Source organism: Corticium candelabrum, chromosome 11 (genome assembly GCF_963422355.1).
Source record: "Corticium candelabrum chromosome 11, ooCorCand1.1, whole genome shotgun sequence".
NCBI lineage: Eukaryota > Metazoa > Porifera > Homoscleromorpha > Homosclerophorida > Plakinidae > Corticium > Corticium candelabrum.
In genome coordinates this window covers 7,291,966-7,315,616 of record NC_085095.1, presented here as the reverse complement: position 1 = coordinate 7,315,616, position 23,651 = coordinate 7,291,966, and the positions used below count along the sequence as shown (strand labels likewise).

The 23,651-nt window shown below is 40.6% G+C and overlaps 4 protein-coding genes across 5 annotated transcripts; 2 read left to right on the top strand and 2 right to left on the bottom strand.

The window, feature by feature from the left end:
* Positions 1-21: 21 nt before the first annotated feature.
* Positions 22-6,612, top strand: LOC134187494 (SET domain-containing protein 4-like). The gene is made up of 14 exons (XM_062655630.1): positions 22-138; positions 739-834; positions 955-992; positions 1,062-1,150; positions 1,210-1,382; positions 2,598-2,674; positions 2,739-2,787; positions 2,846-2,882; positions 4,341-4,416; positions 4,468-4,542; positions 5,181-5,280; positions 5,495-5,564; positions 5,696-5,776; positions 6,381-6,612. The coding sequence occupies exons 1-14, from the start codon at positions 87-89 to the stop codon at positions 6,610-6,612; spliced, it is 1,245 nt and encodes a 414-aa protein (XP_062511614.1). The 5' UTR covers positions 22-86.
* On the bottom strand, positions 6,537-8,725 carry LOC134187495 (ubiquitin-conjugating enzyme E2 J1-like). The gene is made up of 6 exons (XM_062655631.1): positions 8,635-8,725; positions 8,469-8,542; positions 8,272-8,403; positions 7,917-8,001; positions 7,749-7,854; positions 6,537-7,129 (listed from the first exon to the last, which is right to left on the bottom strand). Exons 1-6 carry the CDS (start codon positions 8,663-8,665, stop codon positions 6,661-6,663), a joined length of 897 nt encoding a protein of 298 aa, XP_062511615.1. The 5' UTR covers positions 8,666-8,725; the 3' UTR covers positions 6,537-6,660.
* Positions 8,700-17,274, top strand: LOC134187493 (poly [ADP-ribose] polymerase 2-like). 2 transcript variants are annotated; one of them, XM_062655629.1, is made up of 20 exons: positions 8,700-8,801; positions 8,860-9,159; positions 9,217-9,435; positions 10,916-11,230; positions 11,496-11,566; positions 11,731-11,781; positions 11,837-11,933; positions 13,184-13,259; positions 13,560-13,656; positions 14,604-14,790; positions 14,868-15,006; positions 15,062-15,125; positions 15,345-15,479; positions 15,609-15,724; positions 15,789-15,888; positions 15,948-16,022; positions 16,108-16,232; positions 16,531-16,613; positions 16,681-16,706; positions 17,122-17,274. In XM_062655629.1, exons 1-20 carry the CDS (start codon positions 8,780-8,782, stop codon positions 17,164-17,166), a joined length of 2,343 nt encoding a protein of 780 aa, XP_062511613.1. In that variant the 5' UTR covers positions 8,700-8,779; the 3' UTR covers positions 17,167-17,274. The 2 variants fall into 2 exon arrangements, with proteins under 2 accessions (XP_062511613.1, XP_062511611.1); XM_062655627.1 differs by having other exon boundaries at positions 15,948-16,046.
* Positions 17,117-22,635, bottom strand: LOC134187492 (uncharacterized). The gene is made up of 5 exons (XM_062655626.1): positions 22,244-22,635; positions 18,681-20,753; positions 17,804-18,621; positions 17,692-17,749; positions 17,117-17,421 (listed from the first exon to the last, which is right to left on the bottom strand). The coding sequence occupies exons 2-3, from the start codon at positions 20,530-20,532 to the stop codon at positions 18,005-18,007; spliced, it is 2,469 nt and encodes an 822-aa protein (XP_062511610.1). The 5' UTR covers positions 20,533-20,753; positions 22,244-22,635; the 3' UTR covers positions 17,117-17,421; positions 17,692-17,749; positions 17,804-18,004.
* Positions 22,636-23,651: the final 1,016 nt, after the last annotated feature.

Genomic DNA, 23,651 nt, shown 5'->3' with positions numbered 1-23,651 from the left:
AGACTCTAGCCTCTAGCCGCGATGTCTCGAGTGTGTTTACGTCTAGTGGTTAGCTACTAGGATGCTCTCAGACTCTGGAGAGAGAAATGGGTAGAACTAAACGGAAACGACAAAAAAAGAAGGGATCCATATCCAGAAGTAAGCAAATGCTAGAAATGAAGTACCGTGTATGTAGACTACACAGTCACATGTACACAAGCAAACAAATTGATGGACAGATAAACAGACAGACATGCAACTGAACAGGTAGGCAAATGAATGGACGGAAGGACTGGCTGCTGTTTAGCATGTGTATGTCGATTGTTTGGATCAGTCAGTGTGTGCCTGAATTAATTTATATTTTAATTATATCAGTTTGAAGTGAGTGTAGCAAATTGTTTAATTGAATTTTAATCTTTTGTTTAACAGAAACTGTTTGGACAATGAAGGGATATGGACGGACAGACAGACAGACAGACAGACAAACAGATGGACGTGCGCGCGCGCACACACACACACACGCACACACACACACACACACACACACACACACACACACACACACACACACCACACCACACACACCACACCACACCACACACACACACACACACACACACACACACACACACACACACACACACACACACACACACACACACACACATGTGCGACAGACGGACAGACAGACAGTAACTTGATACATTGTATGTTTGCAAAGTGTTGGTTTGAATGACAATCCTATGTTGTATTTGAAAGATGTTAGAGACGCATCTCCTGAGTGCATTCGCAATGCTAGTTGGGCATCCTCACATGGACTTCTCACAGCAAACTTAGACGTCTATATCTTCCCTGGTCAGTACAATGTAGCAATTAATTACTCTGCATATGTGCATACCACAGATTGACGTGTGTGTGTGTGTGTGTGTGTGTGTGTGTGTGTGTGTGTGTGTGTGTGCGTGTGTGTGTACACAGAAACAGGAAGAGGGTTAAGATGCCGAAGAAATATCAAGGTGTTTATCATATCTTTGCTTGCAACGGGAAACTAGAATTTGTGTTTGTCTGTCTCTCTCTATTGGCAGACAGGGACTTGTCTTGTGTCAGTACCACATCATCTTCTCATCACTGTTGACAAAGCCGTTTCACATTGCCTCAAACGTTTGTTGAGAGGGTATAAACAAACGTAGAGTCTTTACTGCTGCAGCACATGATTGGTAGCATCTTGTTTAGAGTTGAAAATCAATTGAATCACATCCAGTTGCTTTGTCTCTTTCTTATCTATGAACGATGCCTTGGATCAGATTCCTACTGGTATCCGTATATTGCAATGCTGCCACACACGTTCACTATCCCTCCACTTTTGAATGAAGGTGAGATGAGTCTCTTGCCATCTCACTTACAAGGTACTAAAATGTCAGACTTTTGTTGTTGTCAGATGACATTGATTAATTAATTAATATTTATTTATAATATAAATGTGTGATGTAACAGTGAATATTTATAACAAATAAATAATTATTGTTTTTATAATTAATTAATTAATATTATTTGTAATATAAATGTGTGATGTAATAGCAAATAATAGATGTGTGTGTGTGTGTGTGTGTGTGTGTGTGTGTGTGTGTGTGTGTGTGTGTGTGTGTGTGTGTGTGTGTGTGTGTGTGTGTGTGTGTGTGTGTGTGTGTGTGTGTGTGTGTGTGTGTGTGTGTGTGTGTGTGTGTGTGTAGTTCATTCAGTGTTTGTGTGTTTGTTCAACAATTTGTGGTCACACACAGTCATAACCTGCAGTTGTTTGCTAACAAAAATTGGCACGTACATACACTCGGAAATGTTTTTATTTAGAAGCTAAATGGAGCTAGGCCTTGCAGACTCTCTTCAAAGGATCAACTTGTGGCAGTGGCATAGCCTGGCATCTATTGGGGGGAGTTACTCCTCAAAAATTTTGCTACACTGTTTGCTAAATCAGGCAGATCAAGAAGTTTGCCACTAAGTTAGCTAGGAAAGTGAACTAGGGGTGATTTGAGATTACATTTATTGTCAAAATTGTACATCTGGTTGTATCTAAGTATAACAACTATCACTAACGTGTACATAGTAGCTAATTGTAAACAACAGAATTATCTAGTATTATAGGAGTTTTGATCAAAATTTTGATATGAACCTCAAAACCAGTCTTCCTCCCCCCAACTGCTGGAGGCAATGCTACTCCACTGCTTGTGGTCAAAACTTTGATTTTGCAACTGGAGTCACTCTGAATGCAGAAACATTTTACGCCAGTGAAGATGTTGCTGTTTCAATTGATAAACAATTTTCTGGCAATTATATAATTTTTCTCTCGCATAAATTTTTATTGGAATTTTGCTGGATGTGACATGCTCATTTTTGCATTTAGTCTTAGAGTTAATATTTTATTTTACACAACACACTAAATAACAAAATTTTGAATTTAAAAGTCAACTAATTTATAAACATTTATAAACAAATTAAAGTGTTAATAAAATATTTTAAGCTATAATTATTATAATTAATTAAAAATATTTGTTATTTGTTATTAATGTAATATGTTGTATTACAATGATCAGCATGTTCAGGTTGTTATTGTTTGTATTGCTGTGTAGATAGAGCTGATGGAATGAAGGTATCTGTTATGGAACAGTATGATGATATGCAGAGGAAAGTATCGTTTTGTGATCAAGTACTGTGTGACGTATTAATTTGTGTTGTGGTGGAAATTGGTGTGCAATGATGGTTTGTTGTAGCTCATTCATCTTGTAACATTGAAAGATTTTAAGTGGGCGTGGTCTGTTGGTATGCATATTTGGCATTAGATTTTGTTGTTGATTTTGAACGTTTTTGTTGAATATAGTAAACACACGATCAGTCTATTTTGGTGATGAGAAGAGGTACGTAACTTAAGTTTATAATAACAGACAGACAGCAGACAGACAGACAGGCAGACAGACAGACAGATGAACAGACAGACATACAAATAGACAGACAGACAAACAAACAGACAGACAGACAGAGGTGCAGTTACAACTGGGGGAAGCGCGGCAATGAGAAGGGAGCAAATCAAGGAAAACAAGTATGCCCAGGAACGACTACCCAGTGGATACTCGCCAACTGTCGTGCCTCTTGTATTCGAACATTTTGGCCATTGGGAGAGTAAGCGTCTGAGTACTTGAGGGTCCTCTCTGCTTTGTGGATGGATGACAATGGACGATCTAACATTACTGAGTTCAAAACACACTGGAGACGATGATTTTCGATCAAGCTGCAGCAATGCAATGCAAATGTAATCTCTAGGAAGATGGCAGTAATTTCAGCTGGACAAAAATCTTGCAGTGTCCTTGACGAATATCAATTTGTTTTAAACTAAGTGGTTAAATGTATTCTGACCCCCCCTATGGGGTCATCTGTTGTAGCCTTAAGTGTTTGTTGTTGATTTAGAGGAACTCTACTTAAAGACTAGCTTTTAAGCTCTTGATGGAAATTTCTTTGGATTTGAAATATATGTGTATTTGACAGACAGACAGACAGACAGACAGACAGACAGACAGACAGACAGACAGACAGACGTTATGGCCAGAAAAGGCTTTAAAGCAGTAGCACAGCTTGTTAGCCATGAACATAGTTTGTAATAGTAGTCATGTATGAAAATATATTATATGACAGACAGACAGACAGACAGAGAGACAGACAGAGAGACAGACAGACAGACAGACAGACAGACAGACAGATGAACAGAAGACTTACGAATAGACACACATACGAATAGACAGACAGACAGTCAGACAGACAGACAGACAGACAAATGGACAGACAGACAGACAGACAGACAGACAGATTAGCCTGTAGTAGTGTTCATGTTTGAAATATATGAGGACAGACAGACAGACAGACAGACAGACAGACAGACAGACAAATAGACAGACAGACAGGCAGACAGACAGACAGACAGTAGCCTCTTGTATGTAGTTTGCAAGTTTTATGTTGTCACTAGTGTTGGACTTTAGTTATAGTTATGTGCTTTGCAGTGATGTATAATAGTTCCATGTTTGAAAATACATGTAATGACAGACAGACAGACAGACAGACAGACAGACAGACAGACAGTACCTTGCATTGCAAAATGTATCATAGATAAAAGTTTGAATAGTGATTGACAGACAGACAGACAGACAGACAGACAGACAGACAGACAGACAGACAGACAGACAGACAGACAGACAGTCACAGACAGACAGACAGACAGACGGACGGGCGGGCGGACAGACAACCTATAGACATAAAATAGATAGATGGAAGAATGGACAAATGAGTTGATCAAGTATTCAGATATCTTATGAAATACTTTTTAGATGTCAAGGTATTGCTAGCGGTTCTATGGCATTGGCTCCCTATTTGGACATACTCAATCATTCAGCAACAGCCGAGGTTTGAAACACTCATCTAGAATGAAGCAAAATTGACATAACGTTAGTACAGGTGGAAGCCAAATATAGCAAGCTCACAAAACGTTATGAGATTTTTACCAAGACTTCATACAGAAAAGGGGAACAGGTGATGTATACATGTAGATATATTCTGTGTGTATCTTAGTGCATGCGTGTTGTGTAGCTGTCTGTCTGTCTGCTTGTTTATTTGTTTGTCTGTTTGTCTGGTTGTCTGTCTGGTTGTCTGTCTGGTTGTCTGTCTGGTTGTCTGTCTGGTTGTCTGTTTATTTGTCTGTCTGTTTGTCTGTCTGCCTGTCTGTCTGTCTGTCTGTTTATCTGTTTGTCTGTTTATCTGGCTGTCTGTCTGGTTGTCTGTTTATTTGTCTGTCTGGTTGTCTGTCTGTCTGTTTATCTGTTTGTCTGTCTGTCTGTCTGTCTGTCTGTTTATCTGTTTGTTTGTCTGTCTGTCTGTCTGGTTGTCTGTTTATTTGTCTGTCTGGTTGTCTTTTTATTTGTCTGTCTGTCTGTCTGTCTGTCTGTCTGTCTGTCTGTCTGTCTGTCTGTCTGTCTGTCTGTCTGTCTGTCTGTCTGTCTGTCTGTTTGTCTGTCTGTTTGTCTATCTACTTGTTTGTTTGCTCAATTCTCTGTCTGTTTGTCTGTCTTTATCTCTCTATAGTTTGTGTGTCTGTGTTTGTGTTTATGCTTTTGTTTGTCTGTTTGTCTGAATAGCCACAGCAAGACATTTGATAACAATCATTCTATTAGGTTTTTATTTCATACGGTGCACATAATAATGACACTTTGCTACTTGAGTATGGTTTCATATTGAAACACAATCCACACTCAACTTTTCAAATGGATGAAGGTATATGTCACATCCAATTTCATAATCAAAAAAACAAATATTTATATATTAGTATATTAAAATACATAAATTATTTATATTTACACAATATTTAAAAGGATTTTTGTTGCCATGGTTGCCAAATGTGTTTTATGGGGTGGGTGGATCTTTTCATTTTTACCATATTTGTGTGTGGAACTGGGTGTTGTATTGATTGCAGTCAGTCTGTTGATAGTGTTGAGGGGCATAGCTGCTGGTAATGTGGAGAGGAAGAATGCAATTTTGAAAGGATTGAATCTCACTTGGTTGGACAGATATGTGTTGACGATGATGGTTGTGTGTGTGTGTGTGTGTGTGTGTGTGTGTGTGTGTGTGTGTGTGTGTGTGTGTGTGTGTGTGTGTGTGTGTGTTCAGTGACGTTGTTATGTTGGTGTAGTGATCTATCTTGTACGGTTGACGGACCATCTTGGAAACTGATGACAGCATTGAGGATTTGGAACATGAGCAACAGTGAGCTGTATGTACACGTATTCTAGTCTATTTTTATCCTCACATAAGCTGTTGTTGACTATATTTATTTGTTCTATCTAGTTTGTTCTTTTTGTGTTTGTTTGTTGTTCATTTATGTCTGCATTCTATTTATCTGTTTGTTTGTTATTGAGTTGGTTATTGTGTGTACTCTGTCTGTCAATTTGTTTGTCCATTGTTTGTTGTATATCTTTGTTTGCTTGATTGTTTGTTTTTGTGTTTGTTTGCTATGCAGTCTATTCATTTGTTGGGCGTGTTTGTTTTTCCTTGTCTGACACGAAGTTTAAAATCACTATTTTTCTACACGTCTGCTTGTCTGCTTGCCTGTCCGTTCTAGTGTGTGTGTGTGTGTGTGTGTGTGTGTGTGTGTGTGTGTGTGTGTGTGTGTGTGTGTGTGTGTGGTGTGTGTGGTGTGGTGTGTGTGTGTGTGTGTGTGTGTGTGTGTGTGTGTGTGTGTGTGTGTGTGTGTGTGTGTGTGTGTGTGTGTGTGTGTGTGTGTGTGTGTGTGTGTGTGTGTGTGTGTGTGTGTGTGTGTGTGTGTGTGTCCACCCTGCTGTCACTTTGTGTGACTGATTTCTTTGTACTGTCACCAGTGTCCACTGGCAAACTGTCCTACAAGGTCACGTGTCAGACAAGAATGAGCGTCTCTGCACAGAGCAACTCACACTCCACTGCATCAACCTCCTCTCCACAATACACAAAGCCATCACAACGATATCAACCCAACCACATTCATCTCTACACTCATCATGCATGGCCATTCAATTAGAATACAAACACATCGTTCAGAATACAATCAATAAACTACAAGCAGTCGTTCTGTAGCATCTTGTCTAGTCACCAGTAAACTGTACAACAATATAGAGACGTATACTAAAATGCTAGATGTGGTTGATCGGCTACTTTATTAAATCGTCTTAATACAAGACTGACGAACAGAACGAGTAAGAGAAGTCCGAACAAAAAGAGTCCTCGGCCTCCTCTCATTCCTGACTGTTGCCGTACATCAAGGTGTGACACAGATGGCGTTTGTGTATCGGGTACTGCTCGTTGTCTCAACACAGGAGGCGGTGACACGTCTGTGGTGACAGGTTCTGTCTGAGTTTGTGTTTGCTCATCTTCATCGGCGTTAAGTAAAGGCGTATTTTCATCTGTTGTGTTTGGTTGTGTTTCTTTTCTTGCTGCAGCTGCTGCCTTGACTTCTGCCTCAGATTTGAATGATATTTGTGCAGCCATCTCTTCGTCTTGTTTTACTTGCTCGGATAATACGTTGTCGTCGTCGTGAGAGAGCAGCGTCTCTCGGTTAGAAAAATTACATATGGAACATCGCCAGTCAACGGATCTGAAAAAGGGAGAAGTTTGGTTTATGTGGATGTGACAGACTGATAATAACCAAAATGTGTTTGTGCAGATAGATGACTGAATGACTGACTGACTGTGCGTGTGTGTGTGTGCACGCGGGTGTGTGTGTGTGTGCACGTGTGTGTGTGTGTGTGTGTGTGTGTGTGTGTGTGTGCATGTGTGTGCGTGTGTGTGCACGCATGCGTGTGTGTGTGTGCACGTGTGTGTGTGTGTGTGTGTGTGTGCATGTGTGTGTGTGTGCATGCGTGTGTGTGTGCATGCGTGTGTGTGTGTGTGTGTGTGCATGTGTGTGTGTGTGTGTGTGTGTGTGTGTGTGTGTGTGTGTGTGCATGCGCGTGTGTGTGCATGCGTGTGTGTGTGCATGCGTGTGTGTGTGTGTGCATGCGTGTGTGTGTGCTTGTGTGTGCACACGTGTGTGTGTGTGTGTGTGTGTGTGTGTGTGTGTGTGTGTGTATGTGTGTAGACAAATAACCAGACAGACAGGCAGACAGACAAGCACACCAATGGGTGCACAAAAGTAGACACACAGACAGCTGGACAACCAGGAAACAAACCGACTGACAACAGACAGACACATCTAAACCACACAATTCTCCTACTTCTTTGCCAACTTTTGTCTCTCTTCAGTCGTATAATCCAATGCCCCTATCGCACCCCCACCTTTTGTGGGCATAAACCCAGAAATAGCAACAAGTACCGTACGAACTACAAGCAAGAGAAGCAGCAGTCAATACTACCCCATCATCATCACAATGGCAACTACTCACTGCTCCACGAGGGCTGCCACATCTCAGGATGATATGCGGATATACTCAAGCAGATCTTCTTGCCAGTCTCAAATCGACCATTTGGCTACAATAAAGATATATATATATATATATATAATAACAATTATTTTTGTAAATTATAATTATTGTTAATTACTAATTAACATCAATATATTAATGACTTACAAAGTTAATATCAAATAACAGCAAATTAATCAATGAAAGTATTGATTATAATTAATTTAAACTTAAGAGTTATTAATATTAACAAATTCATTGTTTACGTTATTGATTTTAATATAAATTATGTAAATAATTATTTAATAAAAATAAATTATTTTCGAATTTTACGAACTGTCAGTAACATGACGCTTGGTGGCTTCATCGGATACTCGGCTGGAAACATAATCCTTCCATGATAGATACCACCATCATACGGGCCATCAGGCGGGCCACGTACTGTAAAATGCCATTCAAACAAATTGTCCTACAATCACAATAATGACGTCATCGGTGACGTAACAAAACCAATTTGGACGTGAAATTCTCTACTTCCAAAGGCTGGGCATAGTAGTGATACGTCGGATCTTTCATTTCTTTGGCTTCACGCATCAGTCTCTTGACGGCTGTCGCGTAGAAACAAACGATCACACAGAATGAAGTAATTTTTTTGGTCTATTTTGTTATCGTGCGTTTGGGCTGCGTGTAAGTGTATTACCTGGGCTGCGGAGATTGTATTGACCTTCCATCGCTCAGTGATGTGTCACAGAAAGTATGTACACGTAGTCTAATAACGCGCGTTAACAAACCGTTAATTTGCTAAGCGAGTTGGGACTCCGAGGACTGACAGGCGTGGTCTCAGCATGCCTCCGCGCAGACGAAAAGGTTTCTTCTCTATTTCGTCATCTAGACATTTAGTAATATTGTATTGCATTTGTTTCAGCTAATTCCGACGATAGCACTACAAACGACAGTTCTACAAGCGCCTCCAAGAGAGTAAAACGCGACACATCAGGATCGCTTGCTAAATGGCAATGGGAGGACGACGGCGGACGCTGGAAGGCTTTTGCAGACGCACACAATGAGGTTCTAACCGACGCCTTCACGAATGGACAGACAAGCGCCGTAATATCGGTAAACAAGAAAGTGAATTTTGATGTGAATTTGGCGGGAATGTATCAGAGAAATAAAACAACCTCGTGGAGACGTAATATACGTTGTGTTGAGGCGGATGGCACTTGCTGTAGGTTATTTTGATTTATTACAAATATTTTTGTTTATTTGGTGCGTTTTTGTTCAGCTGATGATTGGGAATGGGAAGACGAGGGCGGAAGTTGGGTTTCTTACTCTGTGGACGTTGCTAGGCGACTGGAAGCGGGAAGGATTTGTGGTTTGAAGAGTGTGGAGTTTAGTGTTGGTGGGCGGGAGTACAAGTTGGAGATAGAGGAGATGAAACAAGTGAATGTGGAGACGAAGATGGAGAGGAATGTGAGGAGAAATGATGCGGGATCGTTTACTGGTGAGATGAGAGAAAGAGAGAAGATAAAATACAGACAGACAGACAGACAGATGAATGGACAGACTGACGACAGAACAATGCAGCTGTAGCCAGGATGAGGCAGAGGAGGCTTTTGACTTCTCTGATTTTTTGGGCGTGTCACAAAATGAAGGTGTGGCCCTAGCAGTCAACTGTTGAAATAGACGCTCTGGTGTGTACTCGTCTATGACAGAGAGCCGCTTAAGTCTTTAGGTATTAGTGCAGGGCCCTCGCTACAGCGTGGCAGCGTGATGCTGCGCCACTCTCCAGTATGAGTGCGCCACATTCAGAAACGGTAGATAGGAGTCCAAAGTCTTACAGATAGCTACTAGGGGACTGTTTGAGAATTCCATACTACTGAAACGGAATACTAGAGGTGACAATAGCCACAAATCCAGGCTCTTGCATAATAACATGGATGATAGCCTCGCTCGAGACGTACGCAGAAGTATCCAGGATGCGCTGCCTCTGATTATAGTCCCAAATGCCCTTCTAGTGACGCAGAAAGCACACCTCTTGTCCGGGAAGTAGCACCTAGAATCTACTCTAGACTAGTCATGGCTTCTTGTGAAGCAACAACAGTGGTCCACGTCAATCAATGCCTGACTAGACAGACTTTCTGTAGTTCGGCTATGAAACTTACGCATGCACAATCAATGAACATCGCAATAGCTACAATGCTAAGTCTACCTCACTTGAGATCGGCTTCAGTGCGCGTGTCCGACTGCAAAGAGCAAGGACTGCATGCGTCGTGGACCCACCCATTCCGCCACACTCTCAAAAATCTCTAGCAAGAACCCTGTTAGTGGTTTATCAAGCACATTTAAATTTCGCTCTTTTGCAAGCTCAACGTGAAGCCGATTTTTAACTCACTCTAGGCACTAGCTCTAGTGTAGGAAATGCATAGTACTTTAGCACGTAACAGACAGGTGGAAGTATGAGGCTCTGGCACACGGCTCAAGCTGACCAACATTTGGGACCACCTCTCTTCTCTTTTCTTAGTTCTGGCTACGGCCTTGCAGATGGACAGACAGACAGACAGACAGATGGGTGAAGAATTGGATATGCAATGTAGTGTGCACTACACGTAGTTAGTTAATTACATACAGTTTAGTTGTGGTTTGTGTTAATGTATTAAGACTTTTTGTGTTTGATCTAAACATAGCATAGGCAGTTTTAGTCATTTTCAAGTTTGAGACAGAGACAAGGATTAATGTCTATTATTTAGTGTTTGTAAAATGTATTGAAATAAACAGACAGACGGACAAGACACCCCAACCTGGACTATTGATTTATAACTCAGACTCAGTAGCTTGCCTACATAAAAATGTTAAGCAGGATAGTGGGAGGTCTGACAGAAGGACAGTAGTCCATATGCAAAATTGGTAACAGTTGACACGTATGGTTTATACAATAATGAATGAAACATTTGATGACGTGGGACGTCAACGTTTTTGTGTAGGTTGGGAATGGGAGAATGAGAATGGAGAGTGGACGTCATATCTATCTTCTATATGTTGTAAACTGGAGACTTCCTACTCTACGAATCCAACAAGCGATGTGAACATCACGGCTGTGGGACGGTTGTACACAGTCCATCTATCAAGCATGGAGCAAGAAAACGACGAAACTGCAGTTGTGAGAAAAGTGAGAAGAAAGGGTGGAGTTGCTGCTGGTCAAGCTGCTGGTGGGAGTACGAAGAGAACAAAGAGTGCAGCAAAGAAGAAGAAAGTAAAGGAAGATGAAGATGAGGAAGATGAAACAGAAGACGTTGCAGGTAGAGAATGTTGACACAGACACACGCACACGGACATGCACTCACACACACACACACACACACACACACACACACACACACGCACACACACACACACACACACTTGTTGTTCTGATGTGTCAAACAGTTTAGTATTGTGGAACTTGGAATTTCTAGTTGTTGATTGTTATTTATTAACATCAATCACCATCATCAGTTTTATCTTTCATTAGTACCTAGTTTATTAATATCATATTTGTTCTTTGCTTACTCGATATCTTTCTAGACACAGTAAAGTCAGTTGTATTTCAAGGACGAGCTCCAGTCGATTCACTTTGTACATCAAAGCAGTCAAAGGTTAGTCTCACATAGCCAGACTCTACCACCGCCTTATGCTTCCAGGTAGCAAGGCATGACTGCCTGGAAGCATGACATGGTGGAAGGTCTGGCTACGGCTACGGTCACTGACATATCAATATACCAATTTCAATGTATTTCATAATCACAAACGTATACTGTAGGCTCATGTCTATTATGATGCTGTTGATGTGTGGGACACGATGCTCAATCAAGTGAGATGAGTTGTGAAGTGTTTGTTAGTAGAGATCAAGATCTTGTTGTGTTCAGACGAATTTGAAGAACAACAACAATAAGTTTTATATTATACAGCTGCTGGAGGAGAATAGCAAGAGGAGCTACTCTGTATGGATGCGATGGGGAAGAGGCATGTCATGTTGTGTGTGTGTGTGTGTGTGTGTGTGTGTGTGTGTGTGTGTGTGTGTGTGTGTGTGTGTGTGTGTGTGTGTGTGTGTCAGTGTGGTGTGTGTGTGTGTGTGTGTGTGTGTGTCAGTGTGTGTGTGTGTGGTGTGGTGTGTGTGTGTGTGTGTGTGTGTGTGTGTGTGTGTGTGTGTCAGTGTGTGTGTGTGTGGTGTGGTGTGTGTGTGTGTGTGTGTGTGTGTGTGTGTGTGTGTGTGTGTGTGTGTCAGTGTGTGTGTGTGTGTGTGTCAGTGTGTGTGTGTGTGTGTCAGGCTTTAAAATTCTCCAAATTTGGTGGTCGCCAGAGCAATTATACGTACAGATACGCCTACTTACAACCACGCCTACTTTTCCTATTTCAGTGTGCGCACAGTACATTAAATTTTCTAACTGAAAATATACATCCGGGATTTGTAAGTGTGGTTTTTCTCTTGTTCTTACTGGCACATAGAAATTAAATGTGGTTTAAATTAGATGTAACAAAGCAGCTACTCTGTTCACGTTGACATGGCAGTGGGAAGCCTATGAGAAAGACCAGGCTTTTACATGTAATCACATCTCGTCATGTGATAACGTTTGGCATATTGAGGTAAGTAGCCCAACCCACTAAGGTTTCCAATTACTTCCAGATGTCGGGAGAGTAAACAGGAGGTGTTAGAGTTAGATAATAGTGCTGAGCTGTAACTTACAGCCTAGTCAGTCGATTGGTCCGAAAAACCGATGTGCCATTATGCACAGTGTACGTTTCCTCTTGCAAATTCCCTTTTGCGATCGATCTATTTCCTAGAGACATCGCTAAAATCCTGTCACGTATGCGCAAACATCAGACAGAACTCTACTAGCAGTAGCTGCTCTGGTAGATCTTTTCTGTTGTTATTAGTAGAAATGGGAGCTTGAGATTCTGCGGTTTTACACAGTCGGCCAGACCAACGCGAATGAAGTGTAGGATGACCATTGTGTGTGTGTGTGTGTGTGTGTGTGTGTGTGTGTGTGTGTGTGTGTGTGTGTGTGTGTGTGTGTGTGTCACTGTGTGTGTGTGTGTGTGTGCGTGTGTGTGTGTGTGTGTGTGTGTGTGTGTGTGTGTGTGTGTGTGTGTCACTGTGTGTGTGTGTGTCACTGTGTGTGTGTGTGTGTGTGTGTGTGTGTGTGTGTGTCACTGTTTGTTTGTGTGTGTGTGTGTGCACGTGTGTGCGTGTGTCACAAGGTTGTGTTTTATAGTTGGTTTCTCCGGCCAAAACAGCTTGGTGGAATGTGGTTCAGACATTGACAGGGCTAAGCAAGTGTTTGAGAAAAAGTGTGTGCCAACACATTGCAGTTTACACATTACAATATGGATTTGTCTGTCTGCTTGCGTGTTTGTCTTTTCTTGATTATCTCTTCATGTGTTTCTATACTTGGCTGTCTGTACATATAGTTTATGTCTGTGTGTTTGCATGTTTGCCTGTTTGTTATTATCTGTATGTATTTGTGTCTATTTGGTTACTTGTTTGTGTTGTTGTTGATCTGTTTGGTGCATGACTAATCTTGTAGCAAGTCTTGTTGACAGTTGCTTGTGTGTTGAATTGAGATACTATAACAGCTGATGTTTGAGTAGGTTTTTCGATAAGACAAAGAATCAGTGGAGTGACAGAGCATCGTTTGTTAAATGTCCAGGGAAATATGATTTACTGAAAATTGATTACACAACACAGGTAAGAAGGACTAGCAGTTGGTGGACAGGCAGACAAGAGAAGCAATCACACACACACACACACACACACACACACACACACACACACACACACACACACACACACACACACACACACACACACACACACACACACACACACACACACACACACACTTCACTTCACTTCATGCTGTGTTCATTCCAATGAGAAACGATGCAGGCCAAGGTCACCATAGGCTATATTGGAGGAGTGGATGTTCTCTGACAGCAGAAACACTCGTGTTTGTGGAGGCCTTGTTGGCAGAATGTTTGGTGACAGTACTGACATTGACTAGTCAGGGACTGACCATGTTTCTGTCTCTGGTGGTTTACAAGGCCGGCATGAGTTACAGCAGTAAATCCACAACCATCAGAGCTGCAGTGTAAAGCAAACTCTGATGTCGTTTGCCTTGCTTTGCGGCGACGTTTCTGCTCATCCTTGCGGTATTTCTCTTGTTCTTCCTTCTTGAAATTTACTTCCTGTGTGGCAGCCCAGATCTGATTCCTTCACTCATTCCTATCTTCTGCTAGTATCCTCCAAACCCCATCAAGATTGCAATTCCTTAGATCCCTCAGTACTAAATCGTTCCATCTCATTCTCTGGCCTCCGACTGAACGTCTACCTTGGGGTGATGCACACACCAAAAGCTTCCTTGGTAGACGACACTCATCCACGCGCAAGATGTGACCCAATAACCGAAGACGTCTTTGTGTCAGCATGGTGGAGATTCTTTGTAGGTGGGCTATCTTTCTGATGGAGGTGTCTCTCTTCCCATCCCCCTCCCCACACACACACACCACACTGTGACACACACACACATGCACACTGTGACACACATGCAAACACACACACACACACACACACACACACACACACACACACACACACACACACTAAAGACAAGAGCATGGTGTCTGTCATGTTAGGACGATGAAGACGAAGACAAAGTCGATGGCCCCGAGGACACTTCATCACAAATCGACACGAAACCAACCAAACCAACATCTCATCTTGACATTCGACTCCAACAATTGATTGAACTAATATGCAACGTCAAGGCAATGGAAGAAACGGTTGTTGAAATGAAATACGACACGAAGAAGGCCCCACTAGGTAACCAAGCAATCAATTACCATAGTCTTTGACTTTTCCTTGTTTACATTGATTTATTGACTGTGTGCATGCTGCAGGCAAACTGACAAAGGATCAGATCAAGGCAGGATATGCGGCTTTAAAAAGGATTGAATCTTGTATTAGAACTAACGATTATGGTGATGGCTTGGTGCGTGCGTGCGACGACTTTTATACGAGAATACCACACGCATTTGGGTAGAGAAGTAGCTGTTTTGTTACGAAGGGATGTTGGGATGTTGTGTGTGTGTAGGATGACGAGGCCACCAACTATTAGAACAACAGAACAAGTGAAGGCTAAGATGAGTTTGTTGGAGGTTAGAGTTTATTGTGTGTGTGTGTGTGTGTGTGTGTGTGTGTGTGTGTGTGTGTGTGTGTGTGTGTGTGTGTGTGTGTGTGTGTGTGTGTGTGTGTGTGTGTGTGTGTGTGTGTGTGTGTGTGTGTATCAGTGTGTGTATATCAGTCTGTCAGTTTGTTTGCAAGCTGTTTGACATTGTAGTAACTAAGTTTTCATGTTTGTTTGGTTATGCTTACAGGCTCTTGGTGATATTGAGATAGCCATGCGTGTGATGAGTGAAAAGGGCCATGCAGATGAGCATCCAATTGACAGACAGTATACTTCACTAAAATGTCAGATGACTCCTCTAGACAAAGAAGTGGCTGAGTACAAGGTTAGAAACAGACAGACAGACAAACAGACAGATAAACAGACAGACAGACAAACCGAACAGACAGACTCACTGACAAACAGACAGACAGACGAACAGGCACAGTGCAAACAAGTGTGTGTGTGTGTTTAGATTGTTGAGCGTTACGTTAAAACAACACACGCCAAGACTCACAATCAATACACTCTGGATGTCCTTGACGTTTTCTCTATCCACAAGAAGTCGATGTTCACCGACATAGGCAACAGGTAACCACACGACACAGTCACAACATCCTTCTATCACTCATTGCACAAACATCCATCATATCAGGCAGCTCTTATGGCATGGCTCTAGGCTGACCAATTGGGTTGGCATTCTGAGTGAAGGTCTCAAGATTGCACCCCCAGAAGCACCAGTCACAGGCTACATGGTATTACATCAGCTGTTTATGATATTTTAATGTGTGATTTTTGTATGTTTTTGTTTCAGTTTGGAAAAGGTGTCTATTTTGCTGATATCTGTTCGAAGAGTGCGAACTATTGTTTTGCTACTCGCTCGAAAAACGTCGGTCTTCTTCTACTTTGTGATGTTTGTTTAGCGTCGTCGTTGTTTGTAGATTGTTGGTGTGATTGATGGCTGTGTGGTGTAGGTATCGTTGGGGACAACGAATGATTTGTTAGCTGCAGATTACGATGCAGATCAGCTGCCGCGTGGAAAGCAGAGTGTTATGGGGAAAGGAAGGATTGCACCTGATCCAGGGAATATACACACAATGTGAGGAGACAGATTGAACCGATTGAGACAGATGGATGGACAGATAGATAGACAGACAGATAGATAGACTTACAGACAAACAGACAGATAGATGGATAGATGGACAGATAGACAGACAGATAGATGGACAGACAGATAGATGGACAGACAGATAGATGGACAGACAGATGGACAGACAGATAGATGGATAGACAGATGGACAGATAGACAGACAGATAGATGGACAAACGGATAGACAGACAGACAGATAGCACAGACACAGACAGACACACATACATACAACTTTATATTTGTGCAGGTCTGATGGTTGTGTCGTTCCTCTCGGTCCAACTTGTGATACCAAAGTACATAACCCACATGGTTACACACTGAACTACAACGGTGAGTCAACCGTCGTACGCACCTTTCAGCCACGGACAACAGACTAACATTTGTATTTATGTTGTAGAGTACGTCATATATGATGTGAAGCAGGTAAGATGCACGGATGTAATACATAACTCCATCTATCAATAAAACAAATAATGAATAATTAGTAACTAATACCTATAATAATATAATTAGCATAAGAATTTGATGTGTAGTCACTAAAGTGAGTGAGAGTTGGTTGACTAGAATCCTGATGCATACATACATGCGTACACTGTGTCTGATATGGACAACAGGCATGAGTTTGTTGTGTCTGTCATGGTTAGCTAAGATGTGTGTCCTCAATTTAACATGTTTCCATGTTTACAGGATTGTTGATATTGGAGATAAAATATTACAAAATTAATAATTAATTATTTAAATAAATAAATAATTAATTAAATACATAAATAATTAGAAACATTAAATGCAAATATTTACTTCAATAGACACATGAGGGTGACACGATGTTTTCTTGTAGATCAAGATGCGTTATCTGGTGAAGCTGAGATTCAATTTCCAATAGATATCAGCAGTTCAATACAAAACAACTAAACTTTTGTCTTTACTGTATCTTCTATATACACTATTTGTACAATAACTTCCATTATAATGAGTGTTCATCTTGTAAGAAGAGGCTGAGGTTTGTGTGTCTGTCCTTCGCTCGTGGTGTGATATCATGCTGTACAAGTCGACATAAATGAACGTATTGGTGGCTGCTTGACATCCTGCCACATCCAGTCAATGATGAAATATCAGAGATGATCAAGTTGAAGTGAACCTAGAGACACAATCAACGTCTCATTGGTGTGTATTTGATATACTGAATAATATGTGAGTCAAGAGGCACTCAAGTGGTCGATTTATGTTCTAACTATCTTGTGACTGTTTGTGCTCAGTTGTATGTCTCTGTCTTTTGTACGTCTGTTGCTTGTGTGTCTGTCTGTATTTGTGTTGCTCTACAATTGTTTTCTTTCCACTCACACTCATGCATACACATTTGAACTCAACAGATGCACCAACAGTATGTCATCCAACTCAATAATGTTACCTTGTTCTCGGGCAGTTACATCATTGCTTTGCGTGTAATTTCAATCAGTTGTGTCATCCTATCAATAACCATCTTGTTCACAAACAATCCACTGTCATCAAAATTTTCTTACTTTCTGATGATATTTTCTTCTGGATGATAATCTTCTACATATATTGTAGCTGCACACAACAATAAGGCTGTTGGTTCGCAGCAAGCAAAGTGTGTTGTCTTGTTTCTCTTATTTCCCTTTTCCCGTCCACATATAGATAATTACTTCTTTATTTCAGAGCAAACAACAATTGTTATGGATACGATTATCACTCTGTATGATTCAAGTTCCAATCAGTTTGCCAAGCTTAGACTTAATCTCTCTCCTGACTATTCCTCCCACTCCAGCTTTATCACAAGCTACCAACAACTGCTGAACTGTAGCATGTTGGTTTTGATCTGTCCAGGCTGACAAAACTTTATGTAATTTCTCTTTGTATGTGTAAAGTTGTCGTTCACACTCCCTTAAGACTCCTTCTGAAACAGCAAGGTATATACCTAGTTGATACCAACGATGTCCAACATTTTCAGCTACTATTTCTTTGATGAGTGCTGCATCAGGTAACATCAAGTACCTCAAATGCTTTTGAGGTTCAGATGGAATGCGAGCAACAAGTAGAGCATCATACAATTCACATACCATCAGTTGGTTGTCTCTTAACTCTAACCACTCACTTAATATGCGGAATGCGGGTGGCTGGACAAAACTGGAGTCGGAAATGGTTTGCTGTAGCTTTGATAACGTAGACTGGTCAGAACCAAATATGATACTTGTTAGGTTAGGCCAGAACTCTCCAACATCTGTTGCTATCTTGTGGAGATCCGTTTGATTTACTGGAGTTGCATGTTTAGAGGACAAAACTTGAGAAAGAGGAATGCCTTTCTTTACACTTGGACACACTAAATGAATACAAACATAGACATTCTACGTGACCAACAGTATTCATATATGTTGTTACCTTCTTTTATTGCTTGCTCATGTTTTACCATCTCTGCACTGCATCTTCCAGCTACAGCGTCTACTGCAAACGGTCCCCATGTTTCATCTGGTATCAAATAGATACATCGATTGAGGGGAGACTTTGTACTTGTAGAAGAACTTCCACTGTAGATGAATCTATCAGGGAGAACACCAGGAACAGACTGGAGAAGATCCTCCATGTCTGACACACAACGAAGAAGAACATGCCACAATCTGCCAACACTGTGATGTGACTTGACTACTCTACCACTGAGACATATAGAGCCACGTGAAGTATTCTTGCTGCAATTGAAATGCAAAGTCACTGCACCATAACACATGAGCAGTCCACTGCTCCAGTGACGAATAAAATTGGAGTGACGATGGCAACGAGCAGACAGTCGTTCAAACAAACCCAATGGACGTTCATATGCAAATGAGTATTCCACTGCAACTTGTATGATTCCATGTGGTATATCTAGAGGCCAAAGGTCACTAACATCCTCTGGTTTCTCATCATTGAGTAACCATGGCAACAACAAGCCAACATTATGTTGTTTTAGCTTAGAAATCATTTCTTTGCAACTGTCTGTTTGCTCTTGATGACGATTTTGTTCTATTGTGTGACCAGATGAATCTGATGTCGGGTTGGTGCTACTTGGCAGAGCTAAAGTGATCTGATGTCTTCCCGAAGCTTGTGCCAGTTCCTGAACTACATCGTCTGATGAGCCAGTTAGATAACCAAAGTCGAGAGCAAGAAAAAGCTTAATAAACACGTCAACATGACGATCTGCAGTAAGATGGAACTCACTCCACAGTGCCAGCAGCATAGATATCCTAGCAATGCCATTAAAAACAAGATCACTTTTCATCTCCTTAAACTTCTGAGGACCTACATCTACCCCAATAAACCGATAATCATATTCTAAAGATTCGTGATCATGTCTGAAAACAGCCTTAAGTAAAATGACCACAAATGGTGGTACAGGAAAGAGAACTTCTGCTAAAGTCGGGTGATGAGAGTAATACAGAATGCTTCCTACCTGGTTCAGGTAGTTTAGCAATTCACGACAGCTTTCTTTTGTCAGTCCGTGCTCTACACACAGTTGCATTGCATAAGAGACATCTGTAATGGGGACAGACGTGTGAGGTTGTGGTGTAATCAACTCGTCTTCTACAGTCACCCATGATGATGGCAGCTCTGTGTGCAGTGAAGGTATCAGCCTTTCATTACCACACAGTTGTCTTAAATGAACCTTCACACTGACCACACCCTCGTGTGTAGCTGCACTCGTCAATAGCACATTTTCTTCAACAGTTATTCGCTGAAAGTCGAAAAAGTGAAGACGTTCTGATACGTATTTGTTCTTTGGAGAATCACCAGTTGCAATGATCCGTTTCATTCGATCAATCTCAGCTTGTCTGATCTTCAAGAATTGACGTAGACAAGTGTGCAGATGTTCGTTCCACTTTCTACTCATTTCTTCTCTTGACATGTCGACCATCAGATCAACTTTACTCACAACAATAGCAATGTGAGCTCTGCTGTTTCTGTCATACACAACTTGCAGGAAATCTGCAATATTTTGTCGAAAACATTGTTGAGTGAACTTATACTGATTGCTGTCAACAACAATCAATACCAATGAATTGTCACTGATGAACAGCTGGTTAGTTAGCATGTACGCTCTATGGCCACCACAGTCAAGGAGTTTGCATTCTACTTTATCATCCAGCTTCATCACTTTTTCTACTACCCCTATAGTTCTCTTATCGGGTTCTGCCAGAAATGGTTTACCACTCTCCAGTGCTTCAATGAAGCTTGTTTTTCCTGCCATTGTAGTTCCCATCACTAGAATCTTTATTCTGCCACGTCGCACTCCACTCACCTTATCCAGCTCACGGAAATATTCTCTTATAAAATCAATACCTTGGTTGCACACTTCAATGGGTGGGAACACTAATGGGCATCCATCAACGCTCAATATCTTAAGTTTGGAGCTAAAGACAAATTCCTTAGGAAGATGAGTGACTGAAGTTCCTGATATGTCGACTTTCTCAATTGTGACTTCTACAAGTACATATGACAACAATTGTTAAGCAAAACAAAACATTGAGTAAACAAGTACATATGGTGTAGACTGAAACCCAATAATCATTTTACAAAGAAACAAATACAAGTAAGTTTCAATCACTTCATTCATTAGGCATTCTGTCTTATCATCTTGATAACACACTTCACCTCTGTTTTACTCCATTATCTATTATGCTATAAACTATTATCTGTTAGTCTACTAAACACAACATTTATCATATTCACATCACAAAGCAGCAAACTTGCCAACTACATGCATGCCACACTTACCATCCATAATTAAGACTAAATCATCCAACACTCTAGTTTAACCTTACAAACGTAAATAAGTTAATGACTAACTAAAATGGTTACAGATTTTATTGTACAAGTGCAATCGACAATGTGAAACGCAACTAATTTATTAGTAAGTTACTTATTGATTAGCAAACAATGACATATCATCTATAAACCTATTTCGTTGCATGTTGTCAAGTGTATTCATACTGTTGCTAGGATTATTTTTAGAGCATCGAGGCATTACACATAGCAACGGGTCAATACACATAGCAACGAGTTAATACACATAGTAACAATCTATTTACACGTGAATACACGTAAAAACCTCTGTATTGTAATGGCTCAAATGTTTGTTAATATATAGAATGTGGCAAGAGAGAGGCAACATGCAGGACAACATGCAACAAAACACTTAGAACAAGACAGGATCGACAATACCACAATACTCCCCTCGACTACTCAGGATTCCCTCAAAAATTAGCCTTTGCTTTGCCTATACAACACCATACTTCATCACATTTTATACACAATTGTAACTACCCGTCGCCTCTCACTCTTACTGACATAACTCACACTCCAACAATTCTCCAACAATTACAGTCAAACAAGTCAAAGTTAACTAGCCTATTTATGCCTGTTAATTAAGCTGATTGGCTGATACAAATGTGACCTTACAAAAGTTTAAGATAACATATGTTATAAATACTATACTTGATTAAACAAATAATTATCGCTTTCATAAACGACACTTTGAACACACATGCTGGACAAATGACAATGTAGCATCAAAAATGTTTGAACACTACAACTGTTGAACATTATTTAATTAAAGACAACAAGAACAAGAAAGGCAAACACACAGACAAACTTTCAAGACCATAAAATATAAGTACCGTAAATGGTAAATGCCAGAGATGCTTATTAATGTATATCAAACAAATCTATAGCCTTTGTGCTTGATTAAGAGCCCAAGCGCCTAGTCAAACAGAGGCGCTGCGAGGCTTCAACAAGACATTTTTAGTTATGAAGTCGACAGTACTGAATTCCACAACCAACCATCCCAGCTCAACTTGTTTCAGAGTAAAAATGCATAATGTAATGAATGTCACTCAAGAAAGTATTGTATATCACTAAATTAGTGGTATCTTTCTCTAGTTAGAACAGTCACAAGTCATATTACTATTTACCTGTATTTGGTACACTTTCTATACCACAATTGCTTAGATCCAATCTCCACAAGTTCAGTCCATTCCATATATTGTTGGGAAGGCACAACAATCTCTTGTTACCAGATAAATTCAACGTTCGTAAATGCTTCCACTGCAAACATGAAAATGTGGGAAATACTTCTAGTTTGATTTCTGACAAATCCAGCTCCTCTAGATCATGAAGATCATTTAATTCAGCTGGCAGCTGCTCTATGTTACACTCACTCAAATCTAACTTTTTCAACTTGGTAAGACCTGTACATGAGAATGTCTGAAGATTTTTGTTCAATGACAAATCCAGCTCTTCTAGATCATGAAGATCATTCCATTCAGCTGGCAGCTGCTGTATGTTACACTCACACAAATTTAACTTTTTCAACTTGGTAAGACCTGTACATGAGAATGTCTGAAGATTTTTGTTCCGTGACAAATCCAGCTCTTCTAGATCATGAAGATCATTCCATTCAGCTGGCAGCTGCTGTATGTTACACCAACTCAAATGTAACTTTTTCAACTTGGTAAGACCTGTACACGAGAATGTCTGAAGATTTTTGTTCCGTGACAAATCCAGCTTTTCTAGATCATGAAGATCATTCCATTCAGCTGGCAGCTGCTGTATGTTACACTCATACAAATTTAACTTTTTCAACTTGGTAAGACCTGTACATGAGAATGTCCGAAGATTTTCGTTCTGTGACAAATCCAGCTCTTCTAGATCATGAAGATCATTCGATTCAGCTGGCAGCTGCTGTATGTTACACTCACTCAAATTTAACTTTTTCAACTTGGTAAGACCTGTACATGAGAATGTCTGAAGATTTTTGTTCCGTGACAAATCCAGCTCTTCTAGATCATGAAGATCATTCCATTCAGCTGGCAGCTGCTGTATGTTACACCAACTCAAATGTAACTTTTTCAACTTGGTAAGACCTGTACATGAGAATGGCTGAAGATTTTCGTTCCGTGACAAATCCAGCTTTTCTAGATCATGAAGATCATTCCATTCAGCTGGCAGCTGCTGTATGTTACACTCACTCAAATCTAACTTTTTCAACTTGGTAAGACCTGTACATGAGAATGTCTGAAGATTTTTGTTCAATGACAAATCCAGCTCTTCTAGATCATGAAGATCATTCCATTCAGCTGGCAGCTGCTGTATGTTACACTCACACAAATTTAACTTTTTCAACTTGGTAAGACCTGTACATGAGAATGTCTGAAGATTTTTGTTCCGTGACAAATCCAGCTCTTCTAGATCATGAAGATCATTCCATTCAGCTGGCAGCTGCTGTATGTTACACCAACTCAAATCTAACTTTTTCAACTTGGTAAGACCTGTACACGAGAATGTCTGAAGATTTTTGTTCCGTGACAAATCCAGCTTTTC

What these genes read in the sequence shown, in the direction of transcription:
- LOC134187494 (XM_062655630.1), top strand. Translation starts at nt 87, where the DNA reads ATGGGTAGAACTAAACGGAAACGACAAAAAAAGAAGGGATCCATATCC. An exon ending in GAAGGGATCCATATCCAGAA is followed by an intron (nt 139 to 738) that starts GTAAGCAAATGC and finishes TGTATTTGAAAG; the next exon opens with ATGTTAGAGACGCATCTCCT. An exon ending in ATCATTCAGCAACAGCCGAG is followed by an intron (nt 4,417 to 4,467) that starts GTTTGAAACACT and finishes ACGTTAGTACAG; the next exon opens with GTGGAAGCCAAATATAGCAA.
- LOC134187495 (XM_062655631.1), bottom strand. Translation starts at nt 8,665, where the DNA reads ATGGAAGGTCAATACAATCTCCGCAGCCCAG. An exon ending in ATACAATCTCCGCAGCCCAG is followed by an intron (nt 8,543 to 8,634) that starts GTAATACACTTA and finishes TCTACGCGACAG; the next exon opens with CCGTCAAGAGACTGATGCGT. An exon ending in AGACAAAAGTTGGCAAAGAA is followed by an intron (nt 7,130 to 7,748) that starts GTAGGAGAATTG and finishes TCCCTTTTTCAG; the next exon opens with ATCCGTTGACTGGCGATGTT.
- LOC134187493 (XM_062655627.1), top strand. Translation starts at nt 8,780, where the DNA reads ATGCCTCCGCGCAGACGAAAAG. An exon ending in TGAAACAGAAGACGTTGCAG is followed by an intron (nt 11,231 to 11,495) that starts GTAGAGAATGTT and finishes ATATCTTTCTAG; the next exon opens with ACACAGTAAAGTCAGTTGTA. An exon ending in CTAAGATGAGTTTGTTGGAG is followed by an intron (nt 15,126 to 15,344) that starts GTTAGAGTTTAT and finishes TTATGCTTACAG; the next exon opens with GCTCTTGGTGATATTGAGAT.
- LOC134187492 (XM_062655626.1), bottom strand. Translation starts at nt 20,532, where the DNA reads ATGGGAACTACAATGGCAGGAAAAACAAGCTTCATTGAAGCACTGGAG. An exon ending in TGAGCAAGCAATAAAAGAAG is followed by an intron (nt 18,622 to 18,680) that starts GTAACAACATAT and finishes GTATTCATTTAG; the next exon opens with TGTGTCCAAGTGTAAAGAAA.